Here is a 19921-nt window from a genome sequence, read left to right as displayed (position 1 = left end):
ATCCCAAGGCATTTTATGCATATATTAGAAGACAAAGAGTAACAAGGGAAAGAGTAGGCCCCCTCAAGGGCAAAGGAGGTAAGTTATGTGTGGAGCCACAGGAAGTGGGAGAGATCCTGAATGAGTACTTCGAATCAGCATTTACTAAGGAGAAGGCATGACTGATGTTGAGGTGAGTGTATGAATACTCTGGAGAATGGCAATATATTAAAGGAGGGCTTTTTGGGTATCCTAAATTGCATTAACGTAGACAGGTCCCTTTAGCCAGATGGGATCTATCCCAGGTCACTGCGAGAGGCAAGGAAAGAAATAGCTAGGGCATTCACAGATATCTTCACATCCTCTTTAAGCACAGGCGAGGTTTCAGGGGACTGGAGATTAGCCAATGTTGTTCCCTTGTTTAAGAGAGGAAGCAGGGATAACCCAGGAAATTATAGGCCATTGAATCTGATATCTGTGATGGGGAAGCTCTTGGAGAAGATACTGAGGGATGGGATATATGCACATTTGGAAGAAAATGGGCTAGTTAGCCACAGGCAGCATGGTTTCATACAGGGAAGGTCATATCGCACCAACCTGATTGAATTTTTTGAAGAGGTATCAAAGATAATTGGTGCAGGAAGAACTGTCGATGTAGTTTATATGGACTTTACTGAAGCATTTGATAAAGTCCCACGTGGCAGATTGATACAGAAACTAAAATCACGTCGGATTTGGGGTGGGCTGGCTAAATAGATACAAAACTGGCTTGGTCATAGAACACAGGGGTTAGCGAAGGAAGGGTGTTTTTCAAAATGGAGACTGGTAACCAGTAGTGTTCCGCAGGGACCAGTCTTGGGTCCTCTATTGTTTGTGGTATATATAAATAATCTGGAGAAAAATGCGGCTGGCCTGATTAGTAAATTTGCAGATGACATGAAGATTGGTGGAGTTGTTGATAGTGCCAACGATTGTGAAAGTATACAGCAGGATATAGGTAGATTGGTGTCTTGGGCACAGAAATGGCAGATGGAGTTTATTCCAGACAAATGCGAGGTGATGCATTTTGGAGAATCAAACTTAGGTGTGAATTATTCTGTAAATGGTAGAACCCTTAGGAACATTAAGTTTCAGACAGGACTGGGTGTGCAGGACCATAGTTCCCAAAAAGTGACAACACAGGTTGCCAAATCGATTAAGAAGGCATACGGCATGCTTTCCTTCATTGCCCGGGGCATGGAATACAAGAGTTGGCAAAACATGTTGCAGCTACATAAAACCCTTTCTCGGCCGCATTTGGAGCATTGTGTGTAGTTTTGGTCGCCACATTATTGAAAAGGCGTTGAAGCTTTGGAGAGATTGCAGAGAAGGTTCTCCAGGAAGTTGCTTGAACTCGAGGCCATTGCCTATGAGGAAAGGTTAAAAAGACTAGGATTGTTTTCACTGGAAAGACGGCAGCTGAGAGGAGACCTGATAGAGGTCTGCAAAATTATGAGAGGCATAGAAAGGGAGAATAGTCAGAGACCTTTTCCCAGGGTTGAAGTTTCAATTACAAGGGGGCATAGGTTCATGGTGAGAAGGCAAAAGTTTAAGAGAGATGTGCGATAAAAGTTTTTCATGCTGAGAGTGGTAGGAGCCTGGAATGCACTGTCAGAAGAGGGAGTGGAAACAGGTAGTTGGCAATATTTAACAGGTAACTGGATGGCTACATGAGTAGAGAGGGAATAGAGGGATGCAGACCAAATAAGGCAGAAGGTTTGCTTTTTAGGGCATGATGATTGTCTTGGTGGGCTGAAGGGCCTGTTCCTGTGCCATACTTCTTTGTTGTTTTGAAAAAATCCTACCTTTAATTAGAATTAAATATTCAATGTTTTCCTGTCTGTGAATCTCAAGGTGCAATTTATACACATGTAAAAACCGTTATTTCTAGGTAGATGCTTCCCACAAATGTTACATGTATAAATTAAATACTGACTAAAGCAATATACTAGACTGCATTTTTCAAGCAGAGGCTTTTAGTATTGTAGCCATAGTCCTTACCTGAGATTTGGCAGTGCATCCAGCAAATGAAGACCTACAATAGAAAGAGATAATTCTTGTCAAATGCTTCAAAATACACTAGCATCATTAATTTCATTCCTTTGTGCTCAAGGACCAATTCATTTGGCCAAATTATGCTTTTGAATTACTATTGACATGTGTTATTTTCACAAAACAACATTATTGTTGGCTTTGGGACATTATAGTGATATTTATTTGATTATATGCTGCTCAAAGAACATCTTGTCTGTTAATGTCACATATCTAACATTTAAATGTGCACTTCCCATCATTGTTAACCATTCATATTGTTGCTGCAATAAACACTACCATAGAGTCATAGAGACATACAGCATGAAAACTGACCTTTCGATCCAACTCCTCCAAGCCAACCAGACATCCCAATCTGACCTAGTCCCATTTGCCAGCATTTGGCCCATATCCCTCTAAACTCTTCCTATTCATATACCTATCCAGCCTTTTAAATATTGCAATTGTATCCACCTCCACCACACCGTCTGGCATCTCGGTCCATACACCCACTACACTTTGGGAAAAAGTTACCTCTTACTCCTTTTTAAAACTTTCCCGTCTCACCTTAAACTGATTCCCTCTAATGCTGGACTCCCCACCCTAGGAGAAAGATCTTGGCTATTCACCCTATCCATGCCCCTCATGATTTTATAAATCTCTATCAGATCATTCCTCAGCCTCTGCCACCACAGGCAAAAAAGCCTCGCCCTATTCAGCCTCTCCCTGTAGCTTAAACTCTCAATTCCTGGCAACATCCTTGTGAATCTTTTCTGAAACCTTCTCAAGTTTAACAACAGCTTTCCTTTGGAAGGCCAACCAGAATTGTATACAGTATTCCAAAAGTGGCTTCACAATGTCCTGAAAAGCCCCAATATGATGTTTTAACTCCTATACTCGATGTTATTTCCAATGAAGGTAAGTGTGCCAAACACCTTCCTCATCACCCTGCATCAATGAATAAAGGAAGAAAGCATGACAATCTGCACCCAATATAAATATTCCTTCAAATTTTATAAAATAAACTGTATAATATGGGTAATGTAAGACAAACAACACAAAATGTAAAGAAATATTACCAATGAATTGATTTCTGAGCCTTGCCCGTTTTTGCAAGTTTTCAGTTCCCAGAATAAGAGCATTGATCACACTCAGGAGTGATACCAGATAAGGAACATTATCTGTTTGGAGTTCACTCACAATGACATTCAATCCATATTGATACCTCTGTGCATTCTGTCAAAAGGAAACAAATAATAAACTGTTTATTCTGCTTATGTATATTTGTGTATTACATAGAGCATAGAACAAGCCCTTCAGCCCACCATGTCTATGCTGACCATGATGCTATTCTAATCTAAACTAATCCCATCTGCTTGCACATGGTCAATATCCTGCTATTCTCTGCCTGTTCATGTGTCTCTCTAAATGCCCCTTAAACTTTGCTACTGTATCTGCTTCTACCACCTCTCCTGGCAGCATGTTCCAGGCACCTACTGCCCTCTCCTTTAAACATTTCTCCTCTAATATTAAACCTTTGACCCCTTTGCATTTGCTATTTCCACCTGGTAAAGAAACTCTGACTATCCACTTTATTCATGCCTCCTCATAATTTTATGTACTGTATTCATGTTGCCCCTCAGTTTGCGATCCTCTAGTAAAAACAATTCCAGTTTGTCCAAGAAATAGCAGGAACTGCAGATGCTGGAATCAGAGATAACACAGTGTGGAGCTGGAAGAACACAAGGGTCCAGTCAGCACCAAGGCCAGGAATGTTGATGTTTTTCAGAATCTTTTTCAGAAAATTTTGATGCTCTGATGCTGCCTTGTTCCTCCAGCTCCACAATGTGTAATCAAATTTGTCCAAACTCTTGTTGTAGCTAATATTCTCCAATCCAAGCAACATCCTGGTAAATCTTTCTGTACCCTCTCTAAAGCCTCTACATCCTTCCTATAGTGTGGCAACTAGAACTGTGCACAGCACTGCAAATGTGGCCTGACTAAAGTTTTACACAGCTGCGACATGGATTGACAACTTTTTTACTCAATTCCCCGACCAATGAAGACAAGCATGCTGTATGCCTTCTTTAGCACCAAATCCACTTATATTGCCACTTTCAGGGAGTTATGAACTTGCACACATAGATCTCTCTGTATATCAATGTTCTTTCAGGATCTGGCCTTTCATAATATACTTTTCTTCTGTATTTGGCCTCTCAAAATGTATTGCCTCACACTTGTTTGTATTAAACTCCACCTGCCATTTTTCAGTCCAACAGTTGATTGAAATGATATTTTAAGCATTATAATGCTTACGCGCTTATGATTTATAGAATGTATGGGATTCCATATAATTATGAAATTCCAAAGCAGTTTTGTTGGAAAATATTTTGGTCATCAAAGGAAATTTATTTTGACATTAATCAAGAAGATGTTTCTTTTGGTACCATGCCATAATTTGATGAGAATTTAAAAAAATTCATCAATGAATCAGTTATTAAAGACTGTAATATTGGTGTTACAGATCCGTGTCTCTAACTTACAACTTCTCTTTCAATGGAGAACGAAGAAACAACATTGAATGGGAGAATAACAGATAGATGGAATTAGAGATGGGGCAAAGAAGTGGAAAGAGTTCAGAGAGGACCTCCTAATGGGAAGACATAAGTTGAAGTGATTGAATTATTAAGAAAAGCGTTGGACAGGTGAAACAGTCAGCAATGACAATATGAGAAACAAGTAAAACACTCTGTGTTAGATAAATAGAAGAGGGACATAAAGTCCAAGGATAGGGTGTTATAAGGCTTTAGAGACATTTGAAGTTGAGGATAAGGCTATTAAATTGATACATGGGAGCAAATTAAGCCTTGGAGGAATGGATTGATGGAAGTGTGGGGGTTTTAAGTAGGCAAGGATTCAGTTATTGGCATTCTGAATGAACTGAAATTGATGAATGTTGGAGGCACACCTGAAAACCAGAAAAGAAATCAAATCATATGACTACAAAAGCACAGATTAGAAACTTGTATTTATGATGGATAGTTGAGAAAATGTTTCTGAGCTGTAACAAAGATAGTTTTGGTCATGAAGCTAGTGCAGGGAAGCTCTGCCAATAATCAATCCATCCCTGACTTGAGCTACCAGACCTTGTCCTAGATGGAATTCTGAGGGAACAGTTGCATTACAGTGAGAGAGATAGTAGGAACTGCAGATGCTGGAGAATCTGAGATAACAAGGTGTAGAGCTGGATGAACACAAAAGGCCAAGCAGCATCAGAGGAGCAGGAAAGCTGACGTTTTGGGTCTGGACCCTTGTTCAGAAAAAAAAAGTGAGAGGCAAGATGAAGTCACCCTGGTCTTACCAGATCATAGGGCTCCTCTCTCATTAAACAGAGATGACTAGTGATGGTTTAACCTGAGGGTCAGCATGCCTCAGGTCAGGGGAAATGTTGACAAGAAGCATCTTTCATGGCAACCTCAGCTGGTGCGGGAATTGAATGCACACTGTTGGTGTCACTTTGCATTGCAAACCAGCTATCCAGCCAACTCACTCAATAGCTGATGAAGGAAACTGCAAAGGGTACTTCTGTATGAAGAAATTTCAATGTGCCCCAGTATATCAGGTGGTGGGAGAATAAAATTAAGACATGGAATTGAAAGAGTTTAGTGACATCGCCGTACATTTAAAAGTTGACTTCACTGTTTCTGACTGATATTGGCGAGGGGTACCACACGAATAATGAAGGATGTCCCAAGAAGGGAGTTCTACGCTACAAAGTTATTCAAAATATGATAAACCACTGAAATAATATAAAAAAATTACAGTGGATGCTGGAAATCTGAAATAAAACTCTTATATGGAAGTGATTTGAATTAAACGGTTGTCTAATCAACGTAAGAACAAGTTAAGTCAGGCAGCAGATTGTGTTGGGGGAGAGGGATTGGTTGGACTTCTGTTCAACTTTGTTGGAGATGGAGGTTTAGAAAGCTTATACATCGATGGTGAAAAGTTGGTTAGGGCCAGGAAGCTGTTAAAGTGAAGAGGGTGTATGTGGTGGGAAAAGACTGGAAAAAGCAAGAAAAATAGAATTGATATAGAATATAATGGGTTCCATGGAGTGATAACACAGACTGCAATTATAGATCTAGTAGGACAAGTATGTTTAGGGAAGGAATAGCAGTGGGCCGTATGGAATTGGGATCTATAAGATTGGAGACAAGGGAGGGAAAATCACTGGAGGAGAGAAGGCCACTCAGTGTTTTGGAAACAATTCTCAGCGTGGGATCATGGCCCAGGAGGAAGTAAGAGGTGTCAGAGTTGATTTTCTGCATCTGCAAGGTATTTGTCAGATTATCAAAGCCCAACAGTTCAGGTTTATTGACCATGTTAGAGTAAGACCAGAGACAATTGTGCCTTTCTTGTTGAGAGGGCGACAGGTTAGACTGAATGAATGAAACGGAAAAATTGGGGAAATTAATGTCACACCAGCAGTTCCCACTATAGAAATGCTAGGGGTTAAGAGGCTGGAGAAAAGGGTCCAGGTGGAAAAAAACATTCAGATAACAAGCTTCTGGCTGGAGAAGAGGGTGGGGAGCCACAGGCAATGGAAACAAAGTTCAACAGTGTATAAAGCTTAGAGAAAGCAGAGGATATTGCTGAGTCATGATCATGGAAAGCATAATTTTACAATGTAGAGAGGCAGGCAAGTTAAGTCTGAATGGAATGATAATTACATATAGAACAGGTGCTGGAGTCGCTGACTTATGAAGTACTTGGGATAACAAAAATGACGCAAATTAAAGCTGTGAGTGACAGTAATTTACAACAATGGGAATTAGGAACAGGGTAGGCAATACAAAAGTCTAATTAAAAATAGGCTAGAAAGTTCAGAAGAGCATAACAAAAACAAATATATCAGAGTTGACACATTATCCAGCCAGTTGATTCTGAAAGCACAATTCCAACACTTAAATATCTGTAGCTGATTAAAAGATACAGGGAACAATTCTTTATCAGGAATGGATTTGATTGTGATAACATTTCATGCTGTTATCATTCAGGTCAGTCAGCAATTAAATATTCAGATTCATTCTTGATTTTTTACATTTTGAAATCTGCCAGAGGAAAATTTGTTGGAACAGAGTATAATCTAAAACATTTTCTGTTGGCAAGATCAAAAGACTGAAATTGTCAAGAGCTTTCAGTCTGACAATCTAATGAAGCTACTAACTGTAATGTTCCACTTAATGTACCAGAGAGCTTGAATTAATTTGTAGAGATATTAATCATATCAGCCAACAAGGAAGACAACAGGCACTGATTGGAGTGAACAATAGAATTAGTTAGGCGATTAGATGGAGTATATAATTTCCAGATGGGATTTTCAGTCACAAATTTTGCCTTTTTTAGCTGAACTGCTTTCATTAGCTGTCAGTTTTAAGCAGCATTTTAGTTTAATGAGTATTTCTGGTTATCATCAGTACACATTAGAATTGTTATTTAGCGTACTTAGCAGAGCACTGTTGTAGATTATATTTCTTTGATATTAATCCATGTAAATGGCAATCAGTGGCAAGGATATTAAACTGTGCTGCAATCATGTCTTATTTATTGTATTATATTAACAGTGCAGTAACTTTTTTCGGCCATCTGTAACACTCCTTTGTGTGATAAACAATTTTTACAGGCTGTTTGTATCTTTTCAAACATGCTACGTAGACATTGAATCTTCTAACCGAGAATATTTGAGTTTCTATAATGGTACAAGTCAAGATTTTCTGCTTTGTGTAGCTTAAACCTGAACGTCCAGTGATAGATTTCAGACAAGCCTGAACAAGTATGGATTTGACCTTGCTGTCTTTAGGTGTACCTGCCCACTATTGGATCACTGACAGCATTGATTTTACAAGGAACAGCAGACAATTTTCATATTTTTGAAAGACGAGCTTCTTGAAATGCATGACAGATATATCTCTCAAACATTTAGGATTAAAAATGTGACCTATCTATATTTTCATCATTGCTAAAAGTAAAAGTAGTTCATGACTTTACCATCGGCATCCTGTCTCACTCTTTGTAATATGAGATATATCAAATATTTTACTGATGTTGACAGTTCTACAGTCACAAGGGCTGAGTTCCTTTGGCCGTTTAACCAGACTTCCACCTTAACTCCATTTAGAGACTGGAAGCCCTTCCTGTTATGGAAGTTGTGAGTTTTTTTATAGATCTCATGAAACTACATCTCAGAGCATGGGAAAGTCAGAAAGTCATAAAGCTGGAGAGCAGCTGCCTGTCTGCGATATCAAATTGTGATGAATTCCCCAGCTCTCTTGTAAAGTACAGCAGTCAGTTGATAAATTGCACAAACTCCTATGGCTGCAAGAAACACCACAAAACTGTGCAGTTATCGTAATCATTGGTACAGAGCCAGCAGTGCAGATAATCGTGACTGAGGGTTCTCACACAGACTCCCCTATTGAATCTTTAGTGAAGTACTAATGCATAGTTTTACAACCCTCCTCTTGTAACCTGTAATGCCTCCATATTTCAATGGGTTTCCTCTCCTTAAATGCTGTCTAACACCGCTCAACCTTAGACTTTATCATTAATCTCTTCTCCGTAATTATAGAAAAGCATACACCCATTGAGAGTATCATATCTGTTTGTTGGTAACCACTACCATCGGTAAGGGCTCGGGAGATTGTAAAACTTGCTGTGATCTCATGCTGCCAATGTCCTGTCTCTGTCTGGAGAATGGCAAAAAAATTGCCCTAGAGAAAATATGGTTTTCAGCTGCAAAAGTTGAAACTCTGTGCATTCTTCATCAAACTACAGAATGATTAGAGCACAAATGAGGGCATTTGGTCCATTGAATTAGTGTCAGCTCACTGAACGATCAATTTATCCACTTCTACTCACCCACCTTCTCTCCATTGCACTGGAATTTCTTCCTTTTCAGAAAGTTATCCAATTCTCTTTTGAAAGCCATGTTTGAATTAGTCACAATGTGAAAATGATCTTCCTCACATAGCCTTTTCTTTTGTTGCCAACCCACTAGAATTTGTGCATCTGCCTTTTGACCTTTATACCAATGAGAAAAGTTATTTCTCCCTCTCTAATTTGTCCAGGTCCGGATTTTGAATACCTCCTGTCAGTATTCACTTCCCCCAGAACCTGCACAGCTTCTCCAATCTATCCTCTCCTCCACTAAACCTTTTCATGAATCTTTGTTGTACCCTCTCCATTGTTCTCACATCCTTCTTAACATGTGGTGCCTAGAATTAGACACCATCCTCCAATTGAGGCAGAGCTAATGTTTTATGATGGTTTGTCATAACTTCCTCGCTTTTGTACTCTGCTCCTTGTGGTAAAGTCTCGGATCTTGAATGCTTTGTTAACCAAGTTTACTTCCTCTGGCAAGAGTTACACTTTATAATTCTTATTTGAACTTAGCCAAAGTACCTGCTAGCATAAATCCAGGAGACCCAGACTGTCCAACAACACATGAATGAGACAACAGCACTTGGCTGGCATATTGTGAGTCTAACCAAAAAGAAGCAGGTAATCTACTTAAAAAAAACCTGAAAGAACTACGGATGCTGTAAATCAGGAACAAAAACAAAGTTGCTGGAAAAGCTCAGCAGGGCTTGCAGCATCTGTGAAGCAGAAAAAAGTGTTAATGTTTCAGGTCTGGCTCTGAGGAAGGGTCGCTGGGCCCGAAACGTGAACTCTATTTTCTCCTCCACAGATGTTGCCAGGCCTGCTGAGCTTTTCCAGCAACTTTGATTTTGTGCAGGTAATCTACTTATTTGGGTGGCAACCCATTCAGTGGCAATGTCCAATTTTGCTCGCTAACAAATTGCTTAGTTAATAACTATATATTAAAATTACACTGAAGTTGGTGTAATGTTAACCTGTTATTTTCATTATCAATAAATTGGCATCTGTCCTTTGAGAAAAGGATATTTCATTTTACAAAGTATTTAGCATTGCAAGTATTCCATAATAGTCAACACTATGAAAATAATGACCAGAGAGTTGCTCAGTCCAACACTGCATGATGCTATTTTAGGAATCTACATCAAAACAAGCTGTTTGTCAATTCTGAAATATCCTGACACAATGCACTGAAAAGTAAGCAAAGTTGGGAACCTTTCCCCTGTAAGAGCAAATTGCTTGGAACAGCAAATATCAGAAAATGAGACTCTGATTTTATTTCTTTTCAATAACTGTACCGGAGGTTGAGCGGTTTATGAAATTATGAAGGTACAGATAAGGTGAATGGCTGGTGTCTTTTCCATAGTGTGGAGGATTTCAAGTCCAGAGGGCATATTTTTAAGGTGAGAGGAGAAAGATTTAAAAAAAGACATGAGGAGCCATTTTTTTCTCAGAGAGGGTAGTTTGTGTGTGGAATGAACTTCCAGAGGAAATGACGGATGTGGGTACAGTTACGACGTTTAAAAGACATTTAGATAAGAGTAACAAATGTTTGGAGGGGTATGGGCCAAGCACAGGAAGGTGAGATTAGTTTAGTTTGGGAAAATGGTTGGCATGGAGTGGATGGACCAGGCTCTGTTGCTGTGCTGTATGACTCTATGACTCTGAGTGCAGACCCTTGAAAATCTCCACTTTTCTTTCAAAGCATGGTGCTGCTATATTCCCTGTGGTACAATCCTTGCCTTGTAGTGTTGTAGTGCATATAAAACCTGATCATGACCTTCTGGGGAGTACATGCAGAGGGCTGCCAGCAAATCAAATACTTGTTTCTTCACCAGGATCACAGATGTATTCAGAGCTGCAAGTAAGCAGAATTTATTTGTAAAGTGTCAGAATTTACACAAGCACAATTACTTGAGAAGATAAAAGTGCCAGGATAAACATTGCAGCAGTTGCACTAGAAATCAACATAAATCATATTCTTCTTTGTGAAAAGGTATCCTCTAATAAATTCTGTACATGACATATTATACATACAGATTTGTAAGAATGTGTTAAGCCGGATGCATGCTTTCTGGATACTATCCTGAGTTTCAACTTATTTTATTATTAATTTCTCTGCTGATAAATGTCATCAATCATAATAAAGACCAAGAGAAAGTATGTATTATATAAAGATCATTTGTCCCATCAATTCCACACCGTCGGCAATCTTAATTGTTTTAAATCAGTTGTGAATGAATGGCGTTTGGATATGTCCACCGTCTTTTAGTGAGCATTCAAGCAGAGTCTTAGGAGGGAAGTTTGCCAAATTAGCCTATGGCTAATTTGGAGACAGGTAGCCTGTTGATAGCTGGAATGGGTTTTGCTGAAACTCTCTAACTGAGTCATGGCTTTAGCAGCCAGCCTCGGCTAGTCAGGGCAGTTGAGTGGGATTATGCATCTATTCTGAGCAACGAGGCACTTCTTATTAAAGGGTGTATGACATGGGTTTGAATGGCTCATCAGCGCTTGAATTTCTGAGGCTGCAGTAACCACAGAAATGCAAGGAAGATGTGGAAAGGTTGATTGTTGCATCTCTAATTCTTATCTGGTATTCCTGCTGTGGAATCTGAGAGCTGCAGTGAGCTAAGGGACGGAAGGAAATGGACAATGTCTACAACCAAATGGACATGGATGCCAGGGGCCAGGAATGGCAGTGAAAATGGTTTCCCTCCAAACTGGGAACAATGTACCCAAGAGATCCAGTAAATTGGGAGGGAGTGACAGCAAACAGAGTTGGGGAGAGGGAGGGTATGAGTCGGGGATATCTATTCCACACAAGGATTCTCCTGCACAGCATTTCTCAGTTGTATGTAGCTTCACTCATTCCCCACTCTCAATGAAGCTAGCATTCCCACCTAAGCACCTACACTTCCCTTCATCTTCCCTTCACCCATGCTTTACAAACACCTTACACAAATCCCACCTCTGCACAAGCACCATTTTCAACTCTCGTACCTCTCTGCCTTCTCTCCTTGCATTTAATAAAAGCACACAAAGTTGGAAGAGGCAGAACACTGATGGGAGGTGGGTGATTGGTTGGGGTTGGCATGGATTTACAGAGAAACTGATGTCAACAGTGATCTGTTGTGATAGCCTCAGCTTCTTGAGATACTGCTGCCTAGAAGCATAGACAGAGAGAGAGAGAGAGAGCAAATCTTCTGCTTTGGATCCCAATTTGTGGTCTAACTGCCTTCTAGCCTGATCTCAGTGTTCATCCCATCTACCCTGTGTAGTGGTATGCTGCTGAAAGAAAGGCAGCTGGTGTTGCTGCTGGAGCTCTCCTGCTGTTGATGGTTGACTGGTGCTGTTGGTGATTGTGTTGTTGTTGGTGATGCTTCTCAACTTGTCTCTCATTGTGAAATACCAAGTAGATGCATGTAAACTGGCCCATCCCATGGTGAGGGCTGGCCACAGACGAGTGCAACTAAAGGTGCGAAGTACTGGATAGCTAAAGTGCCTTCCAAGAAGATGACAATCTCCTGATAAATAGTGATAGCACAGACTGGGAGAAAATGGGCTTTGAACAGTAATTTCTCAATGGCTATGATTTGAGAAGTCCTCAGTGTAAGTGGTCAAAGCCTTCACTGTTTGTTAGTTTCACTGAGGAACACTCCTCCTACTGTGCTTTCACCTTGGGCATCTTGGTAAATTGCTGAAATGACCTATGATGCTGCTTGGCCTGCTGTGTTCATCCAGCTCTACACCTTGTTGTCTCAGATTCTCCAGCATCTGCAGTTTCTACTATCTCTGAAACAATTTTAACCCCACTGCGAAGCCTCTTCAAAGGATGCCTACCCCTGAAGAAGTTACCCTCCTCCCTCTGGAAAAACATCAGTGAAGCTGTCCTGCTCCTATGATGCTGCTTGGCCCGCTGTGTTCATCCAGCTCTGCACCTTGTTGTCGCGGATTCCCCAGCATCTGCAGTTCCTACTATCCCTTTTCCTTATATTCACTGATTTCCTGACAGATCCAAGGTTGTTCCTGGCTCACCTTTAAATCTGTCTCAGTAAATAAAAACTGAAAGAACCGTAGATGCTGTAAATAAGGAACAAGAACAGAATTTGGTGGTAAAGCTCAGCAGGCCTGGCAGCATCTGCAAAGAGAAATTAGAGTTAACATTGAGGGTCCAGTGACCTTTCCTCAGAGCATTCTCAGATCCACAACATTAGCTCTGATTTCCCTTCACAGATGCTACCACACCTGCTGGGCTTTTCAAGTAGATTCACTTCTCGTTCCTGTCCCAGTAAAGTCTGGAAAAGGGCATGATCGTGTTGGGATCCAGAACAACCATCACTTCTAGGCAACTTAACTGTGTGCCCTTACTGAGAAAGTTTTACCCTTACGGACACTGAGAGCATGGCCACAAGGGTCAGGGACATACATGAACAGGTAAGAAACAGTGTGCACACCCTGAATCAATCAAAATGGGGAATCTTTCCTCAGGCACATGCGGTCTGAAGCAGGAAGTGTAAATTAGAATATTTAATCCAGCGTAAAATCATGTACACAAAGCAAAATAGAGAGGTGGAATGATGGATAGAGCTCTTAAAGATAGTGGAATCAAGGGATATGGGGATAAGGCAGGAACAGGATACTGATTGTGGATGATCAGCCATGATCATAATGAATGGAGGTGCTGGCTCAAAGGGCCGAATGGCCTACTCCTGCACCTATTGTCTATTGTCTATTGCCTAATGATGAAGGGATTAAAAGAGATTGATGAAACAGACAGAAACAATAACTTAAATAAAGATACATTTTGTTTTGGATTTGAGTCTCACCCCACGACTTGATATCAAGGACATGGTGCTTTCATAACCAAGTCACACAGATTAAATATCAATTTGTGAAGCAGTCCAACACATGCCAATGGCAGGTGGTATGAGTGGGTGAGATTTCTGGTTAACAGTGTGATGGGAATAATTTTGGAGCCTCAACCATCACTGTCCGTCGCTCCAGATTGCAAAGTGCATGCAGAATGCATGTTGCCACAGTAACTTGGACTCCCTGAGTGAACTGTAACACATCAACATCACAGACATGGTTTAATAGTGCACTCAATCTAACAGTTGGCAGTGATGTGAATGGACAGCCTAAGGTTTGAATTGGATTGTTTAATCTGCATTTTTATTGGGAGAGCCACCACATTAGGACTGCGGGATGAAGAATTGTATTCCAAAGTGTTATTGCTAACCGTACCTTGTAGTAGTTTTCTAATCTGGTTTTCATCATTCACAAGATGTTCAATTCCATTTGGAGAATTCATCACAGCTTTTACACAGCTCACACAGGTGAGTTGTAGAAGGGCATCATCAATCTTAGGCATTCCTCTGCTTGACAACTTATCCAAGGCTTTTAACATCAAGTTGAGGCCACTGAGTTCTAGGAATTCAACCATCCACATGTCACTGCAATTTGTCAGGTACTTCTTCAGGAGATAGTAGTTTCTAAGAGTAGGGTCCTGCAGCAAATGGATGCAGACTTTGGGATCTTCACATTCAAAGTCATCTTCTGGATTACTTGTAACTGCTTTTCACTTCCCTTTAGGAAGTGCTCGCTTCAATAAAATCCATTTCTGCCGTGCATATATTTTACCAGCCATACCTTCCTGTGCAAACAGATAGAACATATCATTATTAGTTCAAAGCAATGCAGCATTACATTACATGTATGTATTATGCTGGATGAAGAACTGCTTGAAATTTCGTAGGCAGCAGGTATTATGAATGAATCTGTATGTGGCTCGGATACAGTATTACTGTTAGTAATACTGCAGGAAAAATGACTGTTTATCAACTTTATTAGATATTGAATTAAGAGCATTACTGGAAGCATTCATGTGTTTAGAAAGAAACGAAGATTTTCACAGGTGTTAAAATATACACCAAATCCATGGGCTGAGGCCAATTTGGTTAGGCTAATGACTGCACGTGCGAAGCTGATTCCCTTCCCATCAATGTGGAAAAGTGCAGTGGAAAATATTTAAATTTGGAAAACTCCACATACTGTTGTAAAATATGGGCATCAAAATACCTGCTTTAAAATGTCTCCTTCAAATTAACGTAAAATTGAGATTTCTGGAAGCACACCAATTCTGTTTGCTGGAATCTGGCATGCTTGGGAAATGGTGCCAGATACTTGAATTTTGCATTAGAAATACTATTGATGGCCTGGGAGAACTTGATTCATTACTACCACAAGATAAGTGTGGATTTAAAAAATGGCCAGGATGACTTATACATTTTAATGGTCAACATCAAAAACCCAATATATATTTATTGAGGATTAACTTTACACATTTATTAGATAGATAGATAATAGAACATTACAGCACAGTACAGGCCCTTCGGCCCTCAATGTTGTGCCGACCTGTCATACCGATCTCAAGCCCATCTAACCTACACTATTCCATGTACGTCCATATGCTTATCCAATGACGGCTTAAATGTACCTAAAGTTGGCGAATCTACTACCGTTGCAGGCAAAGCGTTCCATTCCCTTACTACTCTCTGAGTAAAGAAACTACCTCTGACATCTGTGCTATATCTTTCACCCCTCAATTTAAAGCTATGCCCCCTCGTGCTCACCGTCACCATCCTAGGAAAAAGGCTCTCCCTATCCACCCTATCTAACCCTCTGATTATTTTATATGTTTCAATTATGTCACCTCTCAACCTTCTTCTCGCTAATGAAAACAGCCTCAAGTCCTTCAGCCTTTCCTCGTAAGACCTTCCTTCCATACCAGGCAACATCCTAGTAAATCTCCTCTGCACCCTTTCCAAAGCTTCCACATCCTTCTTATAATGCGGTGACCAGAACTGTATGCAATACTCCAAGTGCGGCCGCACCAGAGTTTTGTACAGCTTCACCATAACCTCTTGGTTCTGGAACTCGATCCCTCTATTAATAAAAGCTAAAACACTGTACGCCTTCTCAACAGCCCTGTCAACCTGGGTGGCAACTTTCAAGGATCTGTGTACATGGACACCGAGATCTCTCTGCTCATCTACACTACTAAGAATCTTACCATTAGCCCAGTACTTTGCCTTCTGGTTACTCCTACCAAAGTGCATCACCTCACACTTCCAAGAGTACATACTGCTACTGCCTTCATGCCCTTAACTTTTGTATATGGTCTAGCCAGTAAAGTTATACATCAATGGAAAGAAAAATTCAAGAGCTCTGCTGACATTTTGCTATCAAAATGCAAGTTGTGATGTTAAAACAACAATGACAGAGCTACTAGAGTGATGTTTTCACGAACCATTCTTTATTTCATTCCATCTTGCATTGTTGATTGCATTTTATTCATGAGTCACTTTTTAAATGAATAAGAGGCAATCACAAACAAAAACTATTGAGCAGCATACGACATCTCTACCATTCTGTGAAGGATTGCAGGGATTGTGGAAATTCTATTGTCCACCAGCAGATGGCAGCATGAGTTAGTATTGATCACGTTTCTATTTGCTATTTTGAAGTTCCTCAAATGGCACTGAGATCCTTTGGGGATTTTACTGGTTTCTTGCCGAAGTTATCTGATCCATCTGAGTTCTGGTGCGGCTTGATTGATAGAAGGGACTCTCCATCAGCAGGGACACATTTGGCGAGACAGATGTGCAGAAGGGAGCTTAATTACTCAGATGACTGTACTATACTCTCACCCAAATGTCAGTGGAATAACACAGCAAAATGTGAGGACTCAGATACACAGTCTCCCGCATTTACTTGCAAATTTCCATTCAGCCCTATTGGAGTGGAGCCTCTCCTCGTTTTTTATGTGGAAAAACTGCAAAACTGGATTCAATGGAAATCGGGACAAACTCTCCACTGGTTCAATACAAACACCACCATCACCATCCTGGATATATCCTGTCCCACCAGCAGGACAGACCCAGCAGAGGTGGTGGCAAGGTAAGAGTGACCATTGCACAATCCTTGTGGAGATGGAGTCCTGCCTTCACATTGAGAATAACTTCCATCGTGTTGAGTGGCACTATCACTATGCTAAATGGGACAGACTTCACACAGATCTAGCAACTCAAAACTGGGCTTTCATGAGGCATGGTGGGCCATCAACAGCAGATTATACTTGAATACAAACTGTAGCATTATGGCCTGGTATATCCCCCACTCAACCATTACCAACAAGCCTGGGGACCAGCCCTGGATCAGTTGAGAATGAAAGAGGACATACTAGGAGCAGCACCAGTGTTACCTGACGATGAGGTTTCAACCTGGAAAAGCCACCAAATTGGACTGCTTGCACGCCAAGCAGCGAAAGCAACAAGTGATAGCCAGAGCTAAGCAATCCCACGGCCAACAGATCAGATCTAAGTTCTGATGTCCTGCAACGTCCACTTGTGAATGGTGGTGGAGAATTAAACAACTCAATGGAGGAGGAGGTTCCACAAATACCCCCATCGGCAATGATGAAAGAGCCCAGCATATCAGTGCAAAAGATAAGGTTGAAGCATTCACTGCAATCTTCAGCCAGAAATGCAGTGTGGAAAATCCCCTTCGGCCTCCTTCAGTGGTCTTCACCATCACAGACACCAGTCTTCAGCAAATTCAATTCACTCCATGTGATATCAAGAAACGGTTGGAAGCACTGGATACTGTAAAGACTATGTGTCCTGACAAAATTCTGGCAATAACCTGAAGGCTTGTGCTCCAGAACTTGCTGCTCCCCTAGTCAAGATATTCCATTACAGTTATACATTGGCACTGCCTGACGATGTGAAAGATTTCCCAGATATGTCCTGTGCACAAAAAATCCAATCTGGCCAATTACCATTCCATCAGTCTACTCTTGATCATCAGTAAAGCAATGGAAGGTGCCATCAACAGCGCTTTCAAGCAGCACCTGCTCAGCAATAACCTGCTCAGTGACGCCCAGTTTGGGTTCCACCAGGGCCGCTCAACTCCTGACCTCATTACAGCTTTGGTTCAAACATGGACAACAGAGCTGAATTCCAGAGGTGAGATGAGAGTGATGGCCCTTGGTATCAAGGCCTCGTTTGACCAAGTGTGGCATTAAGGAGCCCCAGCAAAACTGGAACCAGTAGTCATCAGGGGTCAAACCCTCAAGTGGTTGGAGTCATACCTGGCATTTAGGAAGATTCTTGTTGTTGTTGGTGGTCTGTCATTTCAGTTGCAGCACATCTCTGCAGGAGCTCCTCAGGATGGTATCCTAGGACCAACCATCTTCAGCTACTTCATTAATGATCTTCCTTCCATCTTAAGGTCAGAGGTTGGGATATTCTCTGATGATTGCGCAATGTTCAGCACCATTCATTACTCCTCAGATATTGAAGCAGTCCATGTTCATATGCAACAAGGTCTGAACAAATCCAGACTTGGGCTGGTAACAAGTGGCAAGTAACATTTGTGCCATACAAATGCTGGACAATGACTGTCTCCAATAAGAGGCAATGTAACCACTACTGCTCAACATTGACTGGCATTACCATCTTTGAATGCCCAACTATCAACATCCTGGGGTGACCATTGACCAGAAACTCAACTGGACAAGTTGATAGGGTTGTAAAGATGCTGTATGGTGTGTTGGATTTCATTGGCAAGAGAATTGAGTTTAAGAGCCACGAGGTTATGACGCAGGTCTACAAAAATCTGGTTAGACCACACTTGGAATATTGTGTTTAGTTCTGGTCACCTCATTATAGGAAAGATGTGGAAGCTTTAGAGAGGGAGCAGAAGAGATTTACCACGATGCTGCCTGGACTGGAGGGCAGGTCTTATGAGGAAAGGTTGAGGGAGCTAGGACTTCTTTCATTGGAGCGAAGAAGGATGAGAAGTGACGTGATAGAGGTGTACAAGATAATGAGAGGCAGAGATTAAGTGGATAGTTAGAGACTTTTTCCCAGGGCAGAAATGTCTACTACAAGGGGGCATAATTTTAAGGTGATTGGAGGAAAAGTATGGGGCAGATGTCAGAGGTAGTTTCTTCACACAGAGTGGATGTGTGGAATGCGCTCCCCGCAGTGATAGTGGAGCCAGATACTTTAGAGACTTTTAAGCGCCTCTTGGATAGGCACATGGAGAGTAGTAAAATGTAGGGTATGCACAGTAGATTGATCTTAGTAGGATAATAGGTTGGCACCACATTGTGGGCCGAAGGGCCTGTACTGTGCTGTGCTGTTCTATGTTTCTAGGTAAGTATGCTATAAGAGTAGGTCAGAGGCTAGGAAGACTGCGGTGAGTAAGTCATCTCTTGACACCCCAAAAGCATGTCCATCATTTTCAAGGCACAAGTCAGGAATGTCTCCGAATACTCCCCACTTACCTGCATGTGCGTGGCTCCAATAGCGCTCATGCAGCTTGATAGCATTCAGGACAAAGCAGCCCATTTGCTTGACATTACAGCCACAAGCATTCACAACTCCATCATGAATGCTCAGTAGCAGCAGTGTGTATACTCAATAAGATGCGCTGCAGAAGGTCTTGGTTGTGATGTAATAATAACTTGGTTGTGATGAGTAACTTTATTGTTAAATACTACAGCAATATAATATTTAGTGTACAAATTAAGACTGAACTAAGATGATACAAATGAGTTTTTTTTCAATATAACAGTTGATTACTGTTTATTTCACAAAGTAAAATTCACTCACTGTGCAGCAGTAATTCTCTGAGCAATCAGACGTTTATGGTTCTTTTGTTTTCAAAATTGCATTTCCTCCAACAATCAAGGTTGCTTTGCAATCTGCTGGTCTTAATGTTTTCCGAGAATTACAATCGCAATATTTTGCTCATTAAGATACAGAAAAGAGCATTGCAGCCTTATATAGACCTTTGAATGTGGCAGTCACATGTCATTCATGTGATTTACTTCTCTCCACATTATCATATCCTCTGGTGCCACGCC

General features: G+C 41.0%; 1 protein-coding gene across 1 annotated transcript in view; it reads right to left on the bottom strand.

Annotated features, from left to right (window-relative positions):
- Positions 1-19369, bottom strand: part of LOC125455548 (inverted formin-2-like) — a 52090-nt gene extending 32721 nt beyond the window's left edge. The window contains exons 1-6 of the mRNA XM_059649461.1: positions 19340-19369; positions 14638-14641; positions 14233-14523; positions 10731-10846; positions 3129-3285; positions 2020-2053 (exon numbers count right to left, since the gene is read on the bottom strand). Of these exons, the coding sequence (XP_059505444.1) occupies positions 2020-2053; positions 3129-3285; positions 10731-10846; positions 14233-14523; positions 14638-14641; positions 19340-19369 (632 nt within the window). The remainder of the gene's footprint in view (positions 1-2019; positions 2054-3128; positions 3286-10730; positions 10847-14232; positions 14524-14637; positions 14642-19339) is intronic.
- Between the last annotated feature and the right edge of the window lie 552 nt (positions 19370-19921).

This window comes from Stegostoma tigrinum, chromosome 10, assembly GCF_030684315.1.
Source record: "Stegostoma tigrinum isolate sSteTig4 chromosome 10, sSteTig4.hap1, whole genome shotgun sequence".
NCBI classification, from domain to species: Eukaryota; Metazoa; Chordata; class Chondrichthyes; order Orectolobiformes; family Stegostomatidae; genus Stegostoma; species Stegostoma tigrinum.
This window is presented reverse-complemented; position numbering and strand designations above follow the sequence as displayed.